The sequence below is a fragment of the Protopterus annectens genome, chromosome 8.part0, assembly GCF_019279795.1.
Source record: "Protopterus annectens isolate FY-2018-M chromosome 8.part0, PAN1.0, whole genome shotgun sequence".
In the NCBI taxonomy this organism is placed as follows: Eukaryota; Metazoa; Chordata; order Ceratodontiformes; family Protopteridae; genus Protopterus; species Protopterus annectens.
Genome location: NC_056741.1, coordinates 878,870,574 through 878,895,115, shown reverse-complemented (window position 1 = coordinate 878,895,115; position 24,542 = coordinate 878,870,574). Strand labels below are relative to the sequence as shown.

Genomic DNA, 24,542 nt, shown 5'->3' with positions numbered 1-24,542 from the left:
CACATCCATACTTCCTCTCTCAACAATGGGAGAATCGATTGTAGTGTGACCATATGGAACTTGGACTTGTGTACGTAATTGTTGAGTTGACTGAGATCTAGTATGGGTCTCAGGTCCCCTGTTCTTTTCGGCACCAAAAAGAATCTTGAGTAAGTCCCTAATCCGATTTGGTCTGAGGGGACTTGTTGGATGGCTCCTTTTTCTAGCAGCTGAGACACCTCTGAGGCTGCTTGATCCCTTTGACTGGGTGGAACATCTGGGATTTTTCTTACTGGTGGGGGTACAGAAGAGAATGAGATGAGGTAACCTCCGGAAATTATCCTTAATACCCATCGGTCCTGGGTAATGCTCTCCCAGGCTTCCGGATATAAGGAAATTCGACCCCCGACTGGCTCCGGATAAGCGCAGCCGGGCACACGCTTGGGAATGAGAGTATGGAGAGCCATGGAAGGAATCGTGGTCTCCGGAACTGTGGGGGCCCCCTCTGCCTCTGGGGCGACGTCTCCCTGAGTAACCCCCCTTCCCCTGCCTCTGGAGGGGGGGGTCACCCTGTGTGGCAGGGAAAAACCTCTGTGATTTCTTGAACCACCCACCCCCACCCCCGCTGGGCCTTGGGATAAGGCCTAGAAGGAAGGGAAAAACAGATCCCTACAGCAGACAGGGTCTTTCCCTCTTGCTCGCACCTGGTGAGAGTGTCTTTCACTTTGGTCCCAAACAAGGAGGAACCATCAAATGGGGCGTCAGTGAAGGAAGACTTGAAGGCCTCTGCGAAGTGACACAGGCGCAGCCAGGTTTGCCTTCTAAGGGCGACCCCTGAGCTTGCTGCCCTTACTCACCCCCTCGGCTGCATATGAAATGAGCTGCATGGACGAGTTAGCGATGGAGTTGAGGGTAGACACCTGTGCGTTAACTGTCTGAGCCACCGCCTCAGGTATGTTACTCGCAAGAGTATCTCCGAGCTCTTTGAGGAGATCTCTCTGGAGCAGAGTGAAGTGAGACAAATAATTCAGCGACCATAAAGTGACGGTTGCTGAAGATAGGGTACGCTTCCCGTACCGGTCCATGGTTCTAGACTCCTTGTTAGGAGGATGGACTGATGAGAAAGACTCTGCAACTTCCTTCTGGGTGGCTGCCGCCACCAGCATGGCATCTACAGGGACGCCTTTTGACAGAAACTCTTTTCCCTGGGGAGCGGTTAGGAATTTGTTGGGACGCCTGGGCACGGGCTCCACAGAATCAGGGTTTTCCCACACTCTTCGACAAATGAGGTCAAGAAGTTCGTCGAAGGGTGGAGACACCCAGGAGGAGGTGGGTTGAGCGCCAAAAGCCTTAAGGAATACTGACTCCTCCTCGGAAGGAGTTCTGGAAGGCCAGTCTCCTCTTTGTTTCAGTATCTCCAGGATATCGGAGAAGGAAACATCATCAGAGGAAGACTTGGGGGACCCTTCCGATTCCTCGAGGTCAGTATAGGAGGTGCGAGACTCATCCTGGGAGTCTATGTGCTTCCTCTTGCACAATTTCTTTCTAGGAGGCTCCTCAGGCACGGACTCTGGGAAACCCTCAAAGTTGGGGACCACTCATGGGGGTATCCTTAGGGCCTGGCGCTCTACTGTCCATGGATAGGTGAGTGTCAGAAGCTCTCGCCGGGGTGGTGGGGGACAGAATGACTGACCCAGGCGATGTAGCTGACGATCTGGCCACCACGCTCTGCATGGCCTCGAAGGCAGGTCATCCCCCCCCCCAGAGTCCGAGGACCGGCCGGCCTCCAAGGCCACGACCAGGACCGGGGGTCCCACGAGCCGATGCACTGAGTGGGAGACTCGGAACAGACAGATGTCCCGAAGTATCCCCCTCGGGCCTGACCGAAGAGACCTGAGCCTTGAACCCTTTGGACAGAACCGACATGGTCGGAGCAGAGGTCGGCACCGACAGAACCAGAGGGGGTATCGGAGCCGGCGCAGGAACATCACTCGGAGCGAAGCATACCAGCTCCGATGACAAGGATGTGCTTGGCGGAGGAATCACCGACACGGTCATAGGAACTGGCTCTGGAGCCGAGTGGGTCAGAGCCGAGAACAATTTGGCCAACACCAGCAACTGCAGGAGCCTCTACACTACCCTATCAACATCCAAATCAGAAAGCCTATAGGATTTGGAGGAGAGTGATGGAGATTGGGATCTCTTGTCTGGTGAACTATGCCTCACACTGGGCGACCGGCTCCAGATGGGTTCAAGAATAATAGGAGCCGACGCCGATTCAGTTAACACGGATACCTCCTGCGGCCCAGAGGACAGTGGAGCCGAGGAGGTAGAGTCCAAAACAGTAATCTTCTCCGGAGGCTCCGAAGTGGCAGATGGAGCCGGAGACCTTTTCTTAGACTTGGAAGCTTTAGATATTGACTGAGTACTAGAAGCAGAGTGTATAGCTTCCTCAAATGTCGGTTTCAAAAGTCCATTTAATATCAATTTATTTTTCCTCTCCTGGAGCACCCTCGGACTGAACGCGTGGCAAAAGCTACGACTCCTGTAAATGGATGGCTCCAAGGCAGTAGACACACACAGAGTGTCCATCCGTGATGGACATTTTATATCCACATTTGGAACATTTTTTTAAAGCTAGAAGGCTTATGCTCCTTCTGATCCTTGGACATTTTATAATTAGCGCTAGCGAGACACCTAGATGTAACTTATAAAAAGGGTGGGAAAAACACACAATATAGAACACCAGAAAACGTACTAAGCACACTCTGAGAACCTCTAACTGAAACGGTTCATAGACAATTTAGAAACACCAGAAAAACAATACTAAACACGCTCTAAGAACCTCTAACTAAAACGGTTCTTCTAGGGATTACACAGAAAAAACACAACTGACACCAAAGGTTTATCCAACAACAGAGGGGAGGACTAGGTCCTCTAACTAAAACGGGCCTAGCCCGCTGGAACAGTCAGGGATACTAAAAAACAACTATCACACTCAAGCACTGAAATCACACACAATTTAGCGATCAAGAAATAGCTATTAAAATAGCTTTTGGGTATCAACTAACAAATTTCTCAAAGAGAAATAGCAAAAAAAGAAGGTACTTAGCTACAGCCAAGCGAGACCACGTCCGAGCTACACAAGCGGCAAATGAGATCTGGGGATATGGAGCAGTGCACCATGGGATACCCTCTTAGCCCAGCCAATGAGAGACTTTGAGCTAGTAAAATTGGCCGAGTCGGAGCAGATATTCGGCTCCGAACCCACGGGTAAGAATGTAGGTGAGATAAGACCACATAACATCAGAGGGTCTACACTGTTCACAGGGAAGATGGAAAGCTGCACAGAAGGAATCACAAGATATCTCCATGACAAATACATCAAAGCTGAAACCCAAAATACAACAGCAATCCCTGTGTCACAACTACCAGTGTTAGAAGGAACTACAAGCTCTGCATACTGTGACAAAGAAAAAGAGCAAGAGGCAAACTGAAGTCATGCCTACAAGAAAAGCTGTAGTAACACCAAGGACTGTCCCTGGACTAACCTGGACATCACTAACTGCTAGCAGGTCTGAAAGACTTAAATATGGAGTACAAGCTTTAAATGCTAATCAACTAGCTACAGAAAGATGCAGGTCATGTGATATATTTTTCTTTTAAAGATTTCACTCTGCTGATGTATGAATAGACTTAGAAGTATTTAATCAATGTCTCTGTATTATTAACTCACCATCCTAGCAAAACCACAAATGTGAAAGCCTCCAAACTCACACACACATGTACATAGCTTTACTTTTTTTTATTTCAGACATTCACTGTATCAGAATACGACTGTAGAAGGTCTTGACTTAACATGCAATGTCTTTTTCACATGCATATACTCTCACTAAGAGGCCTTTTCTTTCTGTTCTCTGTCATTCTGTAAAGCATTTTGAGCTGTAAGCAGCCTCTACCTCCATGCAGAATTACTGCACTAACTATACTCTGATATCTACCTGTAACCAGAGAGATGCATTTGCATCAAAATACTTCAATATGGGCACTTCAGTTCCTATTTATGCATTTAATGCTTACGCTGTTCTCCAATTTCATTCAAAATCACGTTCTCTTAATTCCCTTAAACTTTTAAATTAAAAATTTGCAATTAACAATTAAACTTCAAAATATACTGCATCACTGCAAGAAATCTTATGACAGATTATATATACTCAAGTCAAACAGTTGCAATGTGTTTTTTACTTTTTCAGCATCAGGGTTCAAGTCTTCAGATATTAAGATGTGATTCAGCTCTGTAATTGATTTTGAAATGTTAGTCTGCTTGAGGTTATTCTGTTTTACCCTTTTTGTGTTAATTCGGCCTCATTGCGTTTAGCTTTGGTAAGACCCTGTACATCAAATTTTTTATTTATCTGTGAGAAAAATCTCAAATTTTTCAGGTACTCATGAAATACTAAACATGTGCAACATCCCAAATCTTTCTAATAAAATTATTTGCTAAAATCAATTCTTGTCACAAAACACAAATATATTACTCTTGACATAGTATACACACCAATTCTTTATATAGTACCAAGTGGATAATATGTTCTTTACAGTTTCTTGTAGCTATTGTGGATCCATACAAATACAACTTCTGTCTAGCTTCACAACAGTAACTGTTTGGATTCTGGCCCACCAAACTACTGGAACTTTTCCTGGAGGACAAGCTGCTGGTAACTCTGTGGGAACTGTCAGAAGACAATAAACCCCCGGGAAAAAAAAGCATAATCCCGCAAAAACGAATCATATTAATAAAACCAACCATTTTCTGATCCATACTTTAACTGTGCATTCACATTGCCAACTCTAAAATTTCAGGTGTTTCAAAAATCAAACAAGTCAACAAAGGTGCACATAAACTATTCTAGTGACATGAAACTGAATCTTGTACTACTTGTAATGCTCAGACAAAAGTTACTTTTTAGCCCTTTTAGTTTTTTATGACAGCCACAATATACACAATAACTGCTTCAAACTGCTCTCTCTTTAGATCCAGTACTTCAAACATTTGAACAAATACTACATTACACTCAGTGGCAGGTATGTCTACTCTAAACATGATACTCCATTAATTTTGCACTTCTGCTTACAGATTTCCAACTCGGGATGCAGCTTTGTTAATTCTGAGCTTTTGCTCCAACTGTGGTTGCAGCTTTTCTATACTTTTTGCACACTACACATTTTTAACAAAAAATACGATCACAGATACCTTGTTTTCCAGATTTTGTGCACTATTTACTTGGGTAGAATTCCAGTTTTATATTCCATTTCTAATATTAGAGCAGGTGACCACACTGTGTATTTGTAGTAATGGACAACTGGAACTACACTTTATGTATCACACTTTAAAAATTAATGCCAGCTACCATTTTAGAATCTATTTTCCTCATGCAGATAAATATGCCACACCTAACTAGAAAGCTGATCGGACTACATGCTTTGTAGAAAAAGCGTTTTCATTATTCCACTGCTGCAACTTGTATCGAACCACAGTATGTGAATCACACTCATTCACACCAGACACTGGCTGCAAACAGTAGTCCAGGAATCTCGTAATCCAAACATGTGTCCAAATATGACAGATTCAGTAACCTGAAGTGCATGTTACAAACTTCTTCAGCTAACAGACATGCACTGACGTTTCCCAGGAATTAAGACAACATTCTCTAATTTTGGCCATCCTAAAGATTTACTTCTTCACCTCATTCAGTATCTTTTATGTGACTGCATGCACAGTCCAATATATTGTCCATTACTGTTTAAGTCTGGCACCTTGCCTCAGTCACTGAATATAGATCTGAATTTTTCCTCCATTACTTCACAAAATCCTATATTTTCTGTACTTCAATCTGTATATTTTCTGTGTTGGTTGCTGTACATTCACGTATCTGCTCTCTCTCTCTCTGTATGCAATCCTGTTTCTTCCCATCTCTACATTGCGATTTTTACACTTCTTGTGCCACAGTACCTTGTTAGCTCCTGGATCTTCCCATCCTTACTTTTCGATCTTTACACTTCCTGTGCCACAGTACCTTGTTATTTTTTGGATCTTCCCATCCCTACATTTCGATCTTTATACTTCCTGTGCCACAGTACCTTGTAGAGATGGGAAGATCCAGGAGATAACATTTTGATCTTTATACTTTGATCTTTATACTTCCTGTGTTGCAGTCGGTCTGTCCCCATTCTTACACAGAGGTCCGTATCAGTCCTGGCATTATGCAGTGTCAACGTTTTTTAATTTTTTACTCAGCTGCTAATAGACGTATATCTAACATCATCCTGCAGAATCCCATATCTTGCCTCTGCTATCAACAAGACAGGTGATTGCAAGGCTGCCTTATCACTTAGTTCTCTAAATATTTTTCTCCACCACAAATATGCATACTTAATATGGGATGTTCAGGGCTTTTCAGGACATATACTGAACCATAACTCTCGAGTGTACCTCGTTACGAGAAACGTATCTCATTTGGGGTCTTAAAAAGTCCATGTTCCTCGAAGTTCCACATTGAAAGACTGTCACACATTCAGTGTTAGGAATTTTTTTTAAGTGAAATCCATGGTAAATAGAAATGAACCATATTAATGCATTAAAAGATCTTCTTTATAAGTAAAAACAGCACACTTTAACCATCCTATGACCTTCCTAGTTGAAGTTGTTAGTAAAGCCGTTGGTATGTGCTCCACATTTTGTCCATTTGTTCCTCATTATGAGGGCTAGAGTTCCACATTTTGGAGATGGAAGGTTGAGAGCTATGCACTGAACTTTAAGGTTCTAGTTGATATTTTAAGATAAAGAAGCCTGCAGTATATGTATTACAAATTCAATCATAAGCTACAGCTTTACAATACATGTGAGCATCCCTATATGATACCAAACTACTTACAGAGCATTGGGAATGTAATTCCGAACAGGAATACTGCCATGGCACCCAGCAGTGATAAAAGGAAGTAACTGGCTGTCAGGATGATCAACAAACATGAGGTTGGGTAGTTACGACGCACTCTGCGGACAAAAGGTTTATTCTCTGCTGCCCACACAAATCCCACAAAGATCAGCGTCAGCACAGCTCCACCAAGTAAAGTCTTCAGTGGTTGAAAATACCTGGATCAGAAAAAGAAACAAAAATCAGAAGAGCAGCTAACGTGCCAACACAATTATATGTTACCTGCACTTACTCTGCCTCCCTTAGTCTATTCATTTTATTAAAAAAGAGCATACATCACAAAGAGAAAAAGGTGAAAACTATCTAAAATACACCCCCTTTTTTAGGGCTCCCAGGGTGTTTACAAAGCTAGAAAGACAATACAGCAGAGTTGTCATAGCAGCTCAGCTGGGCAAGGCTATCACCTGTTAACAAGATTAATTATTTTATACGTATGCAAAATGGACCACTAGGGCACTTTTTTAGTCATGCCCTACTTACAGTATAAAACAAAAACATAACCAAAACTCAGTAGTAACCAAACCAACATTAAGTTAGCTTAAGACAATAACAAAACAAGAGTTTTTTTTAATAATGCTAGTGTGTATACTGACATCAGAGCCAAAGGAAAAAGTAGAGAGCCTCTGGGAATTTGAACAAAGCTTCTGCAAACAAAATTATTTTGAGTTTCTACATAAAAGGGTGGTAAATGTATCAGTACTGCTTTTAGTCAAGAAGGATGAGGGTTACAATACAAGTATGTGCATCATAAAACTGAAAAAAAAAAACTGTAAAAGGAGCACAGGAAGGAATGACATGGGACGTTCAGGGCTTTTCAGGACATACACTGAACTTTAAGGTTCTAGTTGATATTTTAAGATAAAGAAGCCAGCACACAGACCCGCAATGGTTAAGGCTGAGAGTTAAGCAACAACCTGCCAATGTCTCCTTCTTTTAGTAGGTTTGCAATTCCACAACAGACAGGAAGCAAATGTAAGAGTTTTACTGAAAGACTTACAAACTTGTTTTGTGAAGGTTAGAGCCAGGTCTAACCATACTCTGTTTGCAGGGCTGTATGTAAAGTGTCCATTCAGAAATTAAAATGTTCCAGTTACGGTTGGGATACCTATGAAAAACATCAATGGCTTGGAAAAAGACACACATGATGAATACGGAACAGTGCCAACTGGAACATCAAAAAAAAAGAATAAAACCTGAAGAGTTGAACAAGTTACATCTGACAACATGCTGCAATATACTTCAGCAAATCAGTGCAGAAACACAACACTGAAATCAAAAATAAAAAAAATGTGCAACTGCTGGCACAAATGACCGAGGAGCAACAGTGCCAAGTTTCTAAAGTAAATGTATTAGACGTTCCTTTGCAGACAGTGGCAGACCAATCAATAAATGTTGATACAGCCCTGGTGTCTAGTTATGCTCTGCCTGAATTGCCATATCAGCCATGCAAACAATGCACTGTGTCCATCCAGGTAGTCAGGCAATGGGTCCAAGGAAAAATAAATAATTCAGCACCAAAGTCAATGTATAAAATCAGTCACCTTTATTAGAATGTTTAGAACATGACTCCAATACAGCCAATAAACATAAAATACAGTAGTCGGGAGCCCCATTAATATTTACAAAATCCAGAGCAAAACAGTTCTGTTGCTGTAAATCACCTGCGTCATTTCACACAAAGAGTTCCTGCAGGGTATAGGCACCTCAACTTGTTTCTTCTCCGGCACTACTGCCAGGCTTGTACCATATTCTGTGTTTTTGGGAAAACTCTCACACAAGCATTTGACAGGTTCCAAAAAGAAAGATGAAATAGAGAGGAGAATGACCCATTTTCTTTTGCACTGTGGAATAAAGGGGCATGTTTTTTAATGCCATTTGCAACACCAAAAGGAGCATGTACATTGCAAAGAAATTAATACTCTGTTTTCAAGGGAAACTTGCCAACTACCCCAATGTATTCTGTAGTGCTTTGGGTAATCACATTTTGCTCTGTTGTGAAAGTTTGGGTGGTTACCTGAAGTACAGCAAATGATACGTTTTTAGTGGAAACACTACTTATGGGTGTGTGCCAATATCAAATATTGTTAGATACTGTGGCCAAATCTTAAGCCTTTCTGCATACTTTGCTTGACAGCTTGTTAACCAGGCAACATTTGCACAACAGATGGTACAGTGCCTTTTATTCTGTCTAAAAAAAGAGTTATACGAGTTATGTAGCAAAAGCAGAACACTTAACAGAAACTGTATTGCATCATTCCAGTCTTTATGCCAAAACCCACAGGACTAGTCTGTACTTTGAAAACAATTCCAAAACTCCATTTGTGGGGCATGTTTAAATGCGGTTTCTTGGTATGGTGCCATAAGCATGGCTGACCTCATAAGACAAAAAATGGTTGATAGTTCTGGGGTGAAAACCTCTGATCTAGAAAGTGTTGTTAAAGCAGCCCCAGCAGTCCAACTTTAACTATAACAAGAATGCACCCAATGACCAATTCACCAACCAGCCAATTAAGACCATGATCATTGAAACACTAAGTATACAGGAAAGAAAAGTTATGCACTTCTGTAATAAGACACCGTCAACTTTCAGTAATCTAGGACTTGCTCCACCAGTACTGGGGTCATTCAGCAATAAAACTGTGTCAGGCTGCCAGACTTCACCTCTCCATGATGCACCAAGCATTCCATATCCCTCTCTCAATTCAGTGAGAAGGTGGAGTCAGTTCAGTAAGAAGGGGGAGTAAAATCAGGAAAAAAAAGAAAAGTAAAGGAAAAGTACAGTTGTGTACACTTACCGTAAATGTAGATGTTAGAGTGTATTCACTGTTGCAGTCATCACATTTGTGTTATCCTGCCAGGGGTAGCCCTCAGTTGTCCCGAATACCAGAGACTTCGTATTTCTGCATTGGTTGCGGTCACTGTCAAGTCATCAGTGGTATGTAAACAGGCAGCCGACGCCATTACATCAGTTTTTCTTGCCCTGTCAGGAGCCCCCAATAGAGAGCTAGGTTATGGTGGAGGAACACCACCAGCAGAAAGTAAATACTAAAATTTCCTTGTAAGGAGAAAGAGAGAGAGAGAGAGAGAGAAGGGGGATGGAGGGAGGGAAACCACTCGAACATCTACATTTATGGTAAGTGTACACAACTGTACTATGCTCTTCGTGTTTCACTGTTGCAGTCATCACATTTGGGTTGATTCTCAAAGCTGAAGAAAAGGGTGGAGGCAGTCAAGGAGACTGGGCGCTGGCTAGGATGCCCTGCAAGACTGCGGTGGCAAAGCCTGCCCTGGATTTGGAGAAGATAGGCAGGTGGTAATGCTTGGTGAAGGTATGAACAGATGTCCATGTTGCAGCCTCCAGGATGTCCCTGGTGGGGACCCCTCTGAGAAAAGCTGCAGAGGTGGAGGTTGTTCTTGTGTAATGTGTCCTGACCCCCCTTGGGGGTGGTTTCCCATGCTGGTTGTAGCAGAAATGGATGCAGTGTGCTATCCATTTGGAGATTGTTTGTTTGGATTTGGCCTTGCCCTCTGCTCCTGCAGCAAAGCTGACTAGCAACTGATCAGTTTTTCTAAAGGATTTAGTCCAGTCTAGGTAGAATCTGAGTTGCCTATGCATATCTAGAGTGTGCAGAATCCTTTTCCCCTTGTTTTGTGGGTTAGGGAAAAAGGTGCGCAAATGAATGGATTGGTTGAGAGCCACACTGGACACCACTTTAGGCATGAAGGATGGGTTAATCCTGAGGGAAACCCTGTCAGCATGGAAAATGATGAAGGGCTCCACAGCTGTAAGTGCTTGTAGATATGATACTCTTCTAGCTGAAGTGATGGCCCGAAGGCTGTCTTCCGAGAGAGAAATTTTAACTCTGCTGAAGCTGCAGGTTCAAGGGGGGCAGGGTGAGCTTTTCCAACACAAAGTTAAGGTCCCTGGCTGGGATAAGAGCTCTTCTGGGTGGCCTTAAGTTGTTAGCCCCTCTTAGGAACTGTTTGATGAGAGGGTATGAAAATAGCAGTGGCTCTGTGCTGAAATGAGCAGAGATGGCGGAGGCATGAATTTTAATAGAATACAAGGATAGACCCTTGTGTAGTAGGTCTGCCAGGTAATCCAGGATGAGAGGTAGGGAGGGCTGTGGCATTCTGGCTCCCTTAGCCTGGATCCAGGTGCAAAACCTTTTCCACTTGTCAACATAGGATTTTCTAGTGCTGGGGGGTCTGGCCTCATATACAACATCTAGAACTTGTTTGATTAGGCTGGCAGCTCGAGGAGAGGTCAGGGAATAAGCCAGGCTGCCAAGTTGAGGGTCTGCAATTGGAGATGCATGATTTCACCATTCCTGTGAGTCAGGAGTGTTGGGATCTGAGGTAGGTGCCATGGTGGCAGGGGTGGTAGGCTGCGCAGCAGTGGGTACCAGTGCTGGCGTGGCCAGTCTGGGGCAATCAGGATTGTCCTCGTTTTTTCCTCCCTTATTTTGAGAAGTACCCTTGAAAGGAGTGGTAGAGGGGGAAATGCATCGACCGAGAGACTTACCCACTGGAAGGATTGAGCATCCACTTTCCAGGCCTTGCTGCGAGGTTCCCTGGTGCAGAATTTGCTGAGCTAATGATTGAGTGGGAGGCAAAGAAGTCTACTTTCGGGGTGCCCCATTTCTGAGTTACAAGCGTGAAGGTCCTGAGGTCTCGCTGCCACTTGCGTGGGTATAGCAGATTTCTGCTCAAGTTGTCTGCCAGTCCGTTTAGAGAGCCTGGCAGGAATTGTGCTAACAGGTGTAGTTGCATGGCTGAAGCCGTGTGCCAAAGGGTCATGGCGAGCCTGCAGAGAGGATAAGAGGGAGTCCCTCACTGCTTGTTGATATACCACATCACTGTGGTGTTGTCGGTTTTGATCAGTAGAGACCCTGGGGAGAGTAGGGGGTCTTGAAAGCTGCCAGTGTGTGCTGAACAGCTAACATCTCTTTTAGGTTGATGTGCAGATGTATTTGATTTGGGCTCCATTGGCCCTGAATGCACCTGCTGTCCAGGTGAGCACTCCAGGCATAGTCTGATGCATCTATGGTGAGGGTCTGGGCGGTGTGGGGTTGTAAGAAGGGAAGTCCCTTGTTGTGGCTGCATGTTGCTGCCCACCAAAGAAAATCTTTCCTTAGACAAGAGATCATTGGTATAAGAGTTTCCAGGTCTTGAGAGTGCTGACACCAAAGGCTTTTTAGGTAGTGATTTCTCCTGTCCACCTGATGAATCTGGGCATACTGCGGCAATGCAGCAACTGCCTCATGTACATAGACAACCCTCTCCTCCTACCACCCAACACTACAACCTGCGAGAGATGCATTTAGACAGCCAAACTGGAAGCAAAGCTCTCTCCAGCCAAGATTGTGCTAGACAGTCAAGAGGAGAGGGTTAACACCTGCAATACAGCTCAAGCAACACATAGCCCTTCAAAACCCATACCATCAACACCCACACATAGCAACACTAAACCCACATATGTGGAGACCCTTAACATTAACCTGCCCAAGCATCAAGGACCTCCGAAGCTGAAACGCAAACAAACACCAGTCAAAACCAAAGTGACACACAGCTCACAACACCAGTGTGCCACCCAACAACAGCCCCTAAGGCATGACAACGTACCCAACACTTTAGTCATAGATGACTCTATAGTCAGGCACAGTGATGTCCCACTCACCAGGCTGAACAAGGAGAAAATTACAGTCAGCTGCCTGTCGGGTGCCAGGATCCGCCACATAACACATGCACTCAAGTCAATCCACAACAAGTACAAATACAACTATCATTGTCCATGTTGAAGTGAATGACTTGAGACGTACCTCCCTGGACTACATGAAGAGAGATATGGAAGAGCTCTCGGATCATGTGGCCCAGGCAGGTATGACCCTAGCCCTGAGTAGCATTCTGCCTTCGCCCAGAATGATACCACAGTATAAGGACGAAATGATTGACTTCAACAACTGGCTAAGCTTCTGGTGTCATTCAAAGGGTATCCAGTACCTGTCTGCCTGGGACGACATGATCGACGAACCACGACGCTTTGCCAGAGATGGTCTGCACCTGTCACCCATGGGATTCAGGTTACTGGCTAAAGTTCTTGCCACCCCTATAGTGCCTTTTTTAGGCAAGGTTCAAAGGACAAAACCACCACCCTAACAGATACAAGCATGCAAAATCTGAAGGTAATGCTACTCAATGCTAGAAGTCTAAACCTCAAAATGCACTCTCTCGAGGCACTCCTAAAAATGGAGAACATAGAGATCTGTGCAGTAACTGAGACCTGGTTCAAGGCTCCAGACAGCACCCCTGCAATACCAGGCTACAACTCTTACCACAATTTTCGGCCACCAAACCAAGACCAAAACACTAAAGGTGGAGGAGTGTCCATATTCAAGAACAGAAATAAAATCACCAAACAGCACCCGAATAGCCAGTAATCCAAAAAACGATGCAGTAGGTGAAACAATGAAGCCACAGAGAAGGAACAGATGAGACGAAAAATGTAATAGTTTTAAAACAGCTTTCGCTTCCAGCAACACTCAGCACATATAAACGTTCCACATTACGTTTTCGTTTACATATTACTTCAACAGATGTGGGCTCAAAGGGAAATAAACAGGCTTATAAAGTGACTCTCTGCTGACATCATTTAATTGATTGATCAACCAATGAAAACATTAAAACCCATTTCAAATGTTCCCAAAGGGAAAAGGAAAAAACATACATTAAAACCATTCATGAAAATTCATAAAAAAATCATGACAAACATATATAAATTTCATTACAGACATTAATTATTTACATATTATATGCATTGATACAAAATACTAAAACCTCTAAATAAATTTAATTACTATGTTAAAAAATGACAGATTCCTTTTTCAATGGATTTTTTTCAATAGTGAAACCATTTCTTTAACTCCATCTACTGGGCAAAGTGATGAAAAAGAAGTTATGTACTCACCATAACGTTTCATCTGAGTAGATACTTCATTTGTCTGCAACCTGTGGGTGTCGGATCCGAATCGGCAGCTTTCCAAGCTCCAAGATCCGAGCTCCTAGCTCCTCCCCCTACCCATAATCCCCTACTACTAACCACATTACCTCAGATCATTTTTTTTTGCCTCACCAACTTGAGACAGAAACCAACTCCCGAGTGATCAGAAAATTCCCGACAGGTTCGGGGGATGGCAGGGGGGGGTCGGTTGCAGACAAATGAAGTATCTACTCAGATGGAACGTTATGGTGAGTACAGAACTTCTTTATCTGAAGTAGTTAGTTCATTTGATCTGCAACCTGTGGGACAGAGTCCCCAGCTAACCTACAAGAACCTGGGTGGTCCTTACGGAAGGATATTCCGAAGCACCGCGGAGCCAAAAGAAGCCCTACTCCTGGAAATCATATCCAGCTTGTAATGAGAAATGGACGTATGAGAAGAGGACCAGGTAGCTGCTGAGCATATATCGTCTACTGGAACTCTAGACCAAAAGGCTGTTGAGGTAGCTACAGATCTTGTGGAATGAGCACGGATGCCAACCGGAGCTGGCTTGCCAGACGAAGTGTATCCCTGCATAATGCACTGACAGATCCAATTTGCTACAGTCACTTTAGTAATTGCCTTGCCCATGGCTGACTTTGCATAAGAAACAAACAACTGGTCCGACTTGCGAAACTCTCTAGTCCTGTGGAAGTAAAAACGCAGTTGTCTGTGTACATCCAATTTGTGTAATGTGTATTCACCTTTGTTGTGAAAATTTGGGAAAAATACAGGAAGATTTATTGACTGATTAATATTTGATTCTGTAGCCACCTTAGGCAAGAAAGACGGATTAGTCCTGAGGGACACTCTATCCTTGTGAAAGATAAGGTACAGAGGTTTGATACACAGAGCTTGCAATTCTGAAACCCTCTTGGCTGAAGTAATAGCCACCAAGAAAGCCGTTTTCCAAGATAAGAACTTCAACGGAACCGAGGCCGCAGGCTCGAAAGGTGGTCTCGTCAAGGCTTGCAAGACCAGAGTGAGATCCCACGGGGGAACCACAGTCTTTACAGGTGGTTTCAAAAGAAAAACGCCTCTTAAGAAGGTTTTGCACAACTTTGTAGATGCTAAGGAGCCTATGCCGTCCCCCACGTGAAAATGGGAGATGGCCGCCAGCTGCACCTTAACCGTGGAGGCACTTGCTCCCTGCCTAAAATGCAGGGAAAGGAAGTCCAGAATAGTCGGACTAGGGACAGTAAATGGGTCCAAGTCTTTGTCTTTGGCCCAGATGGAGAAACGTTTCCATTTACTGTTGTAAAGTTTTCTGGTAGACGGTTTATGAGCCGCCACCAGAATGGCCTTAACGGGGGATGAGATACCGGGAGTCCTAGCCATTAATGGAACTGGATCAACCAAGCAGCAAGTTTGAGATTGACCAGGTTCTGGGTGGGGCATCCCGCTGGATGCGAGATTAGGTCTGGACTGGGATCCAGAATCCATGGAGGAGCCATACTGTGAGAACGCAGAAAGGGGAACCAGATCTGTCGAGGCCAGAATGGGGCTATGAGGATAACTCTGCTCCCCAACCGACAGGCTTTCTGGATGAATTTCATCATGAGTGGGGGGGGGGTAAGCATAAAGGAGTCCGGGGGGCCAAGCATGGACTAGAGCGTCTCTGGGGGGAACTATCGCGAAGTACTCGCTGCATTTTGTGTTTAAAGGAGAAACGAAAAGATCGCAGCAAGGCTGACCCCATTTGTGGAAGATCTGCTTCGCAACAGACGGATTCAGAGACCACTCGTATGGAGTGAGGAGCACCCGACTTAGCTTGTCCGCTAATATGTTGGACCGTCCCGGAATGTGTGTTGCAGAAAGCGGTTGGTGGAAAGTAGAAGTTATGTACCTACCATAACGTTCCATGTTAGTTGTCTTCTCTCGCCTTCTTTCTTGCTGGATGGGTTCGGAGCCAATCCTCGGCTCCGACTCGGCACTTGCTAAGCTCGAGAGTCACTTTTACCAGCTCGAGGCAGCCCCATATCCCATGATGCAAGGCGGTGATTACCCAGATCTCGTTTGGTATCTAGAGGAAAAAAATGCCTATAATCTTTCCACAAGGGAAAGAAGAACAACTAACCTGAGAAGGCTGTAAGGGGAACCCAGGTAATTAAGGTCCAGAGCTAACTGGTGTCCAAGGAGAACAATCTCCCAGAGAAAAAGGAAGTTCAAGGTCTGTCCAGGCTAGGGGGACAGGAGGGAGGGACGCAAGAAAGAAGGCGAGAGAAGACAACTAACATGGAACGTTATGGTAGGTACATAACTTCTAAATGTTAAGTTGTCAATCTTGCCTTCATTCTTGCTGGATGGGACCGCGTCCCTAGCACCTCTATCCTGGGTGGCTCAATGGAACAGACTCTTGAGGACTGTGGAACCAAAACTTGCCCTGTCCTTGGAGGCCAAATACAATTTGTAATGAGAAACGAAGGTATGAGGAGTGGCCCAAGTGGCTGCTGCACAAATAGTGTCTAAGGGTAGTCTAGCCTGAAAGGCTGTAGATGTGGCTAGACCTCTTGTAGAATGTGCTTTAGGTTTTGAGATCACTTGTTTGCCCCTAAGCTGATAAATGTCAGAAATGGTGGAAGACAGCCATCTGGATAAGGTCACTTTAGAAACAGGGAGACCTTTTTTATTTTCAGCATAAGAAAGAAAAAGCTGATCAGACTTCCTAAATTGCTTCGTTCTGTCCAAGTAATATCTGAGTTGGCGATGAACATCTAGGTAATGTAATTTTTGTTCCGCCCTGTTGGAATGATTGGGAAAAAATACAGGAAGATCAATTGATTGGTTTAAATTTGTCTTAGAAGCAACCTTGGGCAAAAAGGATGGATTGGTTCTTAAGGATACTCTGTCCTTGTGGAAGACCAAGTAAGGGGGACGAACACAGAGGGCATGAAGTTCAGACACAATAGCAACTAGAAAAAGTGTCTTCCAAGAAAGAAATTTTAATGAGCATGTAGCAGCCGGTTCGAAAGGGGGAAGTATCAAGGATGCCAGCACTAAATTTAGGTCCCACTGTGGTGGAGGATCCCTAACAGGGGGTTTAAGAAGGAACACCCCTCTGAGAAAGGCTTTACAAAGTTTGCGAGACATAATGTTCTGGTCTGCAAATCCGACATGGAAATTCGACATTGCTGCCAACTGGACTTTAACTGTGGAAGAAGAAGAACCGGAGTGAAAAATTTCAGCTAGAAAGTCCAAAACTGACTGAACAGGGGCAGTAAAACGGTCTATGTTCTCAAACTTTGCCCAAAGGGTGAAACGTTTCCATTTGCTAGAGTAAATCCTCCTGGTAGAGGACTTTAGAGAAGCTACTATGATATCTCTAACGGAGTTAGAGATCAAAGGAAGCCTGGCTAAGGAAGGAAGTGGAGCAACCAAGCGGTGAGGTTGAGGGAACGAATGGACCGGTGCAGTTGACCCGACTGGTGGGTCAGAAGATCTGGAACTGGGTCCAGATGCCAAGGCTGCACCAAGAGATGGCGATGAAGGAACGGGAACCAAATTTGTCGAGGCCAGTAAGGGGCAATGAGAATCAGCTTGGCTCTCAAGACGGTAGCTTTCTGGAGTACTTGAGGTATTAACGGGAAGGGGGGAAAAGCATAAAGAAGTCCCCGGGGCCAATCCTGGGTTAGAGCGTCTCTGGGGGAATGGCCTGAAAGAGGAAAGAGAGAGAAGAAGTCTGGGCATTTGCTGTTTGGGGTGTAGCAAAAAGGTCGCAGCATGGGCGACCCCACTTCTGAAAAATCTCTTCCACTGTAGATTGTTTGAGAGACCACTCGTGAGGCATGAGTATAGCTCTGCTCAATCTGTCCACTATGATGTTGGTTTTCCCGGGGATATGCGTTGCTATCAGAAACCGACGAGAGGAGATCGCCCATTGCCAAAGTCTGAGAGCTTCTCAACACAAGGGATAGGACTTGGTTCCGCCCTGCTTGTTGATGTACCATACTACAGACATGTTGTCCGTGTGAACTGCAATTGTCCCTAAGGGAAGAAAGTCGTTGAGGGCTTGCAACGTTAAAAGCACTGCTCTCATCTCTAGGACATTTATGTGCAGGTGGTATTCGAACGGTTGCCACGAGCCATGGACCATCCTGCCCTGATAATGCCCCCCCACACACACACCCGATCAGGCATCTGACGTGACCGTGGCTACCGGGGCCGAGGGGACAAAGGGTCTGCCCTGATGGACTAGGGGGGAAGAAATCCACCAGGAGAGATGGCTCTTGCAGGTTTGTGTCACAAGGATCTTGTGACGCATGGGTAACTGTTGGAAAGACCATTGGGTAAACAACATCCACTGCAGGAGACGCATGTAAAAACGGGCCAGGGGAAGAAGTGTGATGGCAGCTGCCATAAGGCCTAACACCTTCAGAACCAACCTGGCTTGCACCTTTTTGCTGCAAAGGATCATCCGAACATGTTTTTGGATATCTAGAATTCTTTGGTTTGTTAGGTTTGCTGACATCCGAGTAGTGTCTAGATCTGCGCCTATAAAGGTAATAGATTGGCAAGGTGATAAGGAAGACTTTTTGAAGTTGACTGAAATCCCTAACTCGCTGCACAGACGTAGTGTGCAATCCCTGGCCTGGAGAAGTTGATGCCTGGTGGTGGCTGAGAGGAGCCAGTCGTCTAGGTACGGAAACACCTGGAATCCCTGACGTCTCAGGTGAGCCGTGACCGCTGCCATGCATTTGGTGAACACTCTGGGGGCTGTAGTGAGACCAAAGGGCAGGGCTCTGAACTGAAAATGACTGGTCCCCAGCCGAAAGCGGAGAAACCTTCTGGAGCGTCTGTGGATTTTTATGTGATAGTACCCATCTTGAAGGTCTATGGAGCACATCCAGTTGTTTTTGCCCAGAAAGGGCAAAATCGATTGAAGTGTGACCATCCGAAATCTTGGTTTTTTGACAGACTTGTTTAGCCTGCTGAGGTCTAATATTGGTCTCCAGTCTCCCGTCTTTTTGGGGACCAAAAAGAACCTTGAGTAGATTCCGGATTCTAACTGATCTGTAGGAACTGGCTGGATGGCCCTTTTCTCTAGAAGCTTTGAAACCTCTAGCTTTGCAATTTCCCTTAGACCGGGTGGAACGTCTGGAAGGGATCCTCTTTGAGGGAAGGGGCTTTTCTCGAAAGGTATTTTGTAACCCTCAGATATGATCGACTGTACCCATTTGTCTTGAGAGAGGGAAAGCCAGGCTTCTGGGTACAGCAATAATCTTCCCCCGACTGCCTCCAAGGGTGGGCAGTCGGGGCAACACCTCAGGGATGTTGGAAAGGCTTGTCAGAGAGGGGCTCTCTGCTGCCTTGGTTCTGCGGACCCCCTCTGCCCCTAGGGCGGCGTCTGTTGTTATTACCCCCTCTGCCTCTGGGGGTAAACTGACCACATGCATCAGGCGTGACTCCCTGTGATTTTCGGAACCACATTTTCCCTCCCTTCTGACCTTTGGGGTAAGGTCTAGAAGGGGTGGAGAAACGGACTCCTACGGCAGAAAGAGTCTTGCCGTCTTGCTTGCACCTGGTCAATGTGTCCTTCACCTGAGGCCCAAACAAAGTAGTGCCATCAAAGGGAGAATTTGTGAAGGACACCTTAAAGGGGTCTGCGAAATTGCAAAGCCGCATCCAGGACTGACGTCTAAGAGCCACTCCTCTGCCTGCGGCTCTACTCGCCCCATCGGCTGCATAAGAAATGAGCCGCATGGAGGACTTAGTTATGGAATTTAGGATTCCCAGCTGAGAGGCAATCTTCTCTTGAGCCCCAGCAGCTGACGGATCCTGTACTACCTCACCCAATTCTCTGAGGATCTCTCTTTGAAGTCGGGTGAAGTGACATAAATAATTCAGCGAACGCATAGCAAAGGTCGCTGAGGAAAATATCCGCTTACCATACCTGTCCATGGTCCTAGACTCCTTGTTAGGAGGATGGACTGGTACGGAAGGATCTGCAAGTTCCTTTTTGGTGGCGGCCGCCACCACCATGGCATCAACCGGGACACCTTTCGTAAGAAACTGTTTCTCAGTAGGGGCCGTGATAAATTTAGAAGGCCTCCTGGGGACCGGTTCTACAGAATCAGGAGATGCCCACGCCTTTCGAGCTATCACCTCCATGAGGGGGTCGAAAGGCGGAGACACCCAGGAGGTGGAGGGTCGAGATCCAAAAGCCTCCAGGTATACCGACTCATCCTCGGAGGGATTAATGGAGGGCCAGTTTCCCCTCTGTTTTAGGAGTTCTAGGATGTCTGAAAAGGAGACATCCTCAGAGGGCGATCTTGGGGACCCCTCCGACTCATCTAAGTCGGTATCTGATGTCGTAGACTCAGGGGAGTCTAAGTGCTTCCTCTTGCAGGTCCTCTTACGCAGGGGCTCTCCTGAAGGATCAGGAGAAACCTCGGAAGAGGAAGTTCTTCCCAATGGGGAAACCTGGGGCGATGGATCTCTGGGTCCGGGAGCAAGAGAGTGGGAAGAAACATCTACAGGCACCGTAGAGGGAGGAGCTAAAGGAACCGACTGCTGACTAAGCTCGGGGGCTAGCACACTCCTCATCACCTCGAAGGCTCCCCTCCCAGGGAGGACAGAGAGACCCCGCTCCGAAGAAACAGGGACTCCCGGCCCCACCGAAAATGAAGGCTCCGAAGCAGATGTCGGTGCCGAGCTCACCAAGGCCGAAGCTCCAAGAGGGAGAATGGGGTCAGAGAAGGGTCCGATGCCACACGCCCCCTCGGAACCGACCAGAGAAGCCCGACGACCGGATCCCTCCAAGCAAGGTCTCAAGGAGGAGATAGGAGTCGAAGACGACGGAGCCGAAAGGAGTGGTATCGGCTCCGAAGCCGCAACAGTCACGGTACCAATAATCTCCGGCTCCGAGCTCTGTAGGAGAGTTGAAGGAGGAATTTCAGGAGGGTGTGGAATAGCGGTTGTCTGCTGAGACGGGCTATGGAGCACCTGGGCTAGTGCCTGTGATTTTAGTAGTCTACTCACCACTCTCTCCAAGTCATGGTCTGAGAGCCTGGAAGACCTTGAAGATCGGCTCCGATGGCTCCGCTCCGAAAGTAAGGGGGAGGCCGGAGCCGAGTGGATAGATTCCAGTGAAGGAGATCTAGACCTCTTTCTCGACGGAGCCATCGAAGCCGAAGAACCTTTGGTTCCAGATGGAGCCAACAGCTTGTCGGCTCCGAGCTGAGATACAGATGTTTCGGCTCCAGCCGGAGCCGAAACATGCTTCGAAGCTAGGGTGTCTGCTCCAGCCGGAGCCGACACCGGTGCCGAAGCGAGAGTATCGGTGCCGATCGGCGCCGGTACTGAACTTTCCAAAAAGGAAAGATCGGCTCCGGACGGAGCAGATATCGACTCTGGAGGAGTCGGAACCAAGGACACAGACTTGGACACCGAAGTCTGGGTCTTGGATGGCTTATGGGGCTTACCGGAGCCGACCTTAGCCGGGGAGCTCTCAGGCTTGAGAAGACCCCTTAGGATCAATTTATTTCTACGTTCCTGCAGGACTCTCTGGCTGAAAGAGTGGCAAATAGCACAGTAGTCCTGCAGGTGTAGGGGTCCCAGGCAATAAATACAAGAAGTGTGACCGTCTGTCAGAGACATCTTCTGACAGCACGAGTCACACTTCTTGAAACCTGAGACCCTAGTATCTTTAGACATGATTGATTCCTAACACACTCACACACCAATCAGTCCAAAGAAATTTAACACTGACTAAATAAAAACTAAGTATAGTGAAAACAGCAACACACACACACAAAACAAATCCTGACAGGAGCTGTGTGGGAGGGTAAGGCCTAAGGCCTGAAAACACAGGAAAAATATGGATAAGGGAACGGGGAGGTAACGGGAATGGAGCTAAGTGAATAGGGTAAACTATAAACTATAAAGAGTAAAAATTTAGGGTAGTGGGATATCTAAATGTCTCAAAAGAGTAATGAAAAATCACTTACCAGGAGCTGGTAAAAAAAAAAGATGACCTCGTTAACGAAGCGGCAAACGAGATCTGGGTAATCACCGCCTTGCATCATGGGATATGGGGCTGCCTCGAGCTGGTAAAAGTGACTCTCGAGCTTAGCAAGTGCCGAGTCGGAGCCGAGGATCAGCTCTGAACCCATCCAGCAAGAATGAAGGCGAGATTGACAACTTAACATTCGCCCATTCCCACACTCTCATGGCTTTTCGACACAGGGGATAAGATCTGGTCCCTCCTTGTTTGTTTATATACCAGACTACTGACATGTTGTCCATCTGGATTGCATAGTCCCCAGGGGAAGAAGGTCGTGGACAGCTTGCAACGCCAAAAGCACCGCCCTCATCTCTAGGACATTGATATGCAATGCGGTCTCTAGGGAAGTCCACGTGCCTTGAACGGATCTGCCTGAACAATGCCTCCCCCACCCGAGGCGAGAAGCGTCCGTGGTCAACGTGGCTTCGACCGGGGGGGATCACAAAGGGCCTCCCTTCTCTGAGTTCCTGCGCATGTAACCACCACAGAAGGGAGTCCCTGCACACCCTGCTCAGGGGTATTGGCGTGCTTAACGGGTGGATCGACAGGGACCATTGGACTTGAAGGGTCCATTGTAATATGCGCATTCGCAGACGGGCATGAAGAGAGAGACCGATCACTGCTGACATAGACCCCAGTGCCCTCAGGACTAACTCTGCCGGAGGAGCAGGGCTCCGAAGAAGGGCTAACACCTGATACGACAAGCTGTTCAGCCTGACTGACGTTAGAACAACTCGGGAGATTTGTGTATCTAACCTGGCCCCTATGAATTCTAGGGCTTGAGTGGGGCACAGGCAGGATTTCTGCTCATTCACTGAGATGCCTAGGTTGTGGGCCAGAGACAGAGCATAATCTCTCGCCACACAGAGCTGATGCCTGTTGGTCGCGGTGAGGAGCCAGTCATCTAGGTAGGGGAAGACCTGAATGCCCTGAAGTCTCAGGTGGGCTGCAACCACTGCCATGACCTTGGTGAACACTCTGGGGGCTGAGGTGAGGCCGAATGGAAGAACTCTGAATTGATAATGACTGGCTCCGAGCCGGAAGCTGAGAAACCTCCTGGATTGTCTGTCCATCAAGATGTGGTAATACGCATCCTTGAGGTCTAATGAGCATATCCAGTCGTTCTCCCGCAGAAGGGGGAGAATTGATTGGAGAGTGACCATCCGGAACTTTTCCTTGGGTATGAACAAGTTCAGAGCGGAAAGGTCTAAGATGGGTCTGAGGTCCCCCGTTTTCTTTGGCACCAAAAAGAACCTGGAGTAATAACCCAATCTGGACTGATCAGGGGGGACGGGCTGGATGGCTCTTTTTCTTAGCAGCTTTGAAATCTCCAAAGCCGCTGCCTCCCTCTGATCGGGTGGGACATCGGGGAGACGTCTGGTTTGGGGGGTAGGTTTATGAATGGAATGGAGTATCGTCTGGATATGATCCGGAGCACCCATCGATCTGTTGTAAGGGACTCCCAGTTTGACAGGTGCTCCGACAACCGCCCCCCGACTGCCTCCAGAGAGGGACAGTCGGGCAAGCCCTCAGGGCTGTTGCGCGGGTCTGTCCGAGAAAGGTTCTCTAGACCCGAAGTTACGCAGCCCCCCCTCTGCCTCTGGGCCGGCATCCACCTTGTCCTCCTCTGCCTCTAGAGGACGAGTGGTCCGCAGCAGGATGGGATTGCTGAGACTTACGGAACCACAGCTTCTTTTGTCCCCTCTGATTCCTGGAGAAGGATCTTTGGGCATTAGAGAAGCGGACTCCGACGGCAGACAGCGTCTTCCCGTCCTTTTCGCTTTGGACCAGTGTGTCGCAACAGTTTTGCCAAACAAGGCAGAACCGTCAAAAGGGGCGTTCGCGAAGAACGCCTTGAAGGGATCCGTGAAGTCGCAAAGACAGAGCCAGGAGAGACGTCGCAAGACGACCCCGGCTCCGCTAGCTCTAGCGGCTCCCTCTGTTGCGTGGGAGAGAAGCCACATAGATGTATTGGAAATGGATTTTAGAGTGGCCATTCGAGTCTCAAAAACCTTCTTGTCTGGGACCGACATGGACTCTGGGGGGGCTGCAGCATATTCCTTAATCAAGTCTCGCTGTAGCCTAATGGTATGTGCCATATAGTTCAGCGCCCTTATGGAAAAGGTCGCTGTAGCAAACTTCCGCTTCCCAATCCGGTCAAGCGCTCGAGATTCCTTATCCGGCGGGTGAACCAAAGAACTCTCTTGCGCGAGTTCTTTCTTGGTGGCCGCCGCCACCAAGATGGCATCAACGAGAGTTCCTTTGGCCCAAGACGGTCTATCTGTGGGGGGACTGAGGACTTTATCGGGGTGCCTAGGGATTGGCTCCACGGTGTCGGGCTCCTTCCACGCCCTGGTGGTAATTAAGTCCACCAGGGGGTCAGCCGGAGGGGACACCCAGGAGGTAGATGGGCCTGCCTCAAAGGCCTCCAGGAACACGGACTCATCAAGGGAGGGCTTTTGGGCTGACCACCCCCCTCTGATACGCAACATTTCCATGATGTCTCCAAAGGAGACATCTTCAGGGG

The 24,542-nt window shown here is 46.7% G+C and overlaps 1 protein-coding gene across 1 annotated transcript in view; it reads right to left on the bottom strand.

Annotated features, from left to right (window-relative positions):
• PRAF2 (PRA1 domain family member 2) overlaps positions 1 to 24,542 on the bottom strand; it is a gene marked incomplete at its 5' end in the record, with an annotated part of 288,839 nt that overhangs the window by 210,461 nt on the left and 53,836 nt on the right. Inside the window, one exon of the mRNA XM_044080393.1 lies at positions 6,915 to 7,132. Coding sequence (XP_043936328.1) covers positions 6,915 to 7,132 — 218 coding nt within the window. The remainder of the gene's footprint in view (positions 1 to 6,914; positions 7,133 to 24,542) is intronic.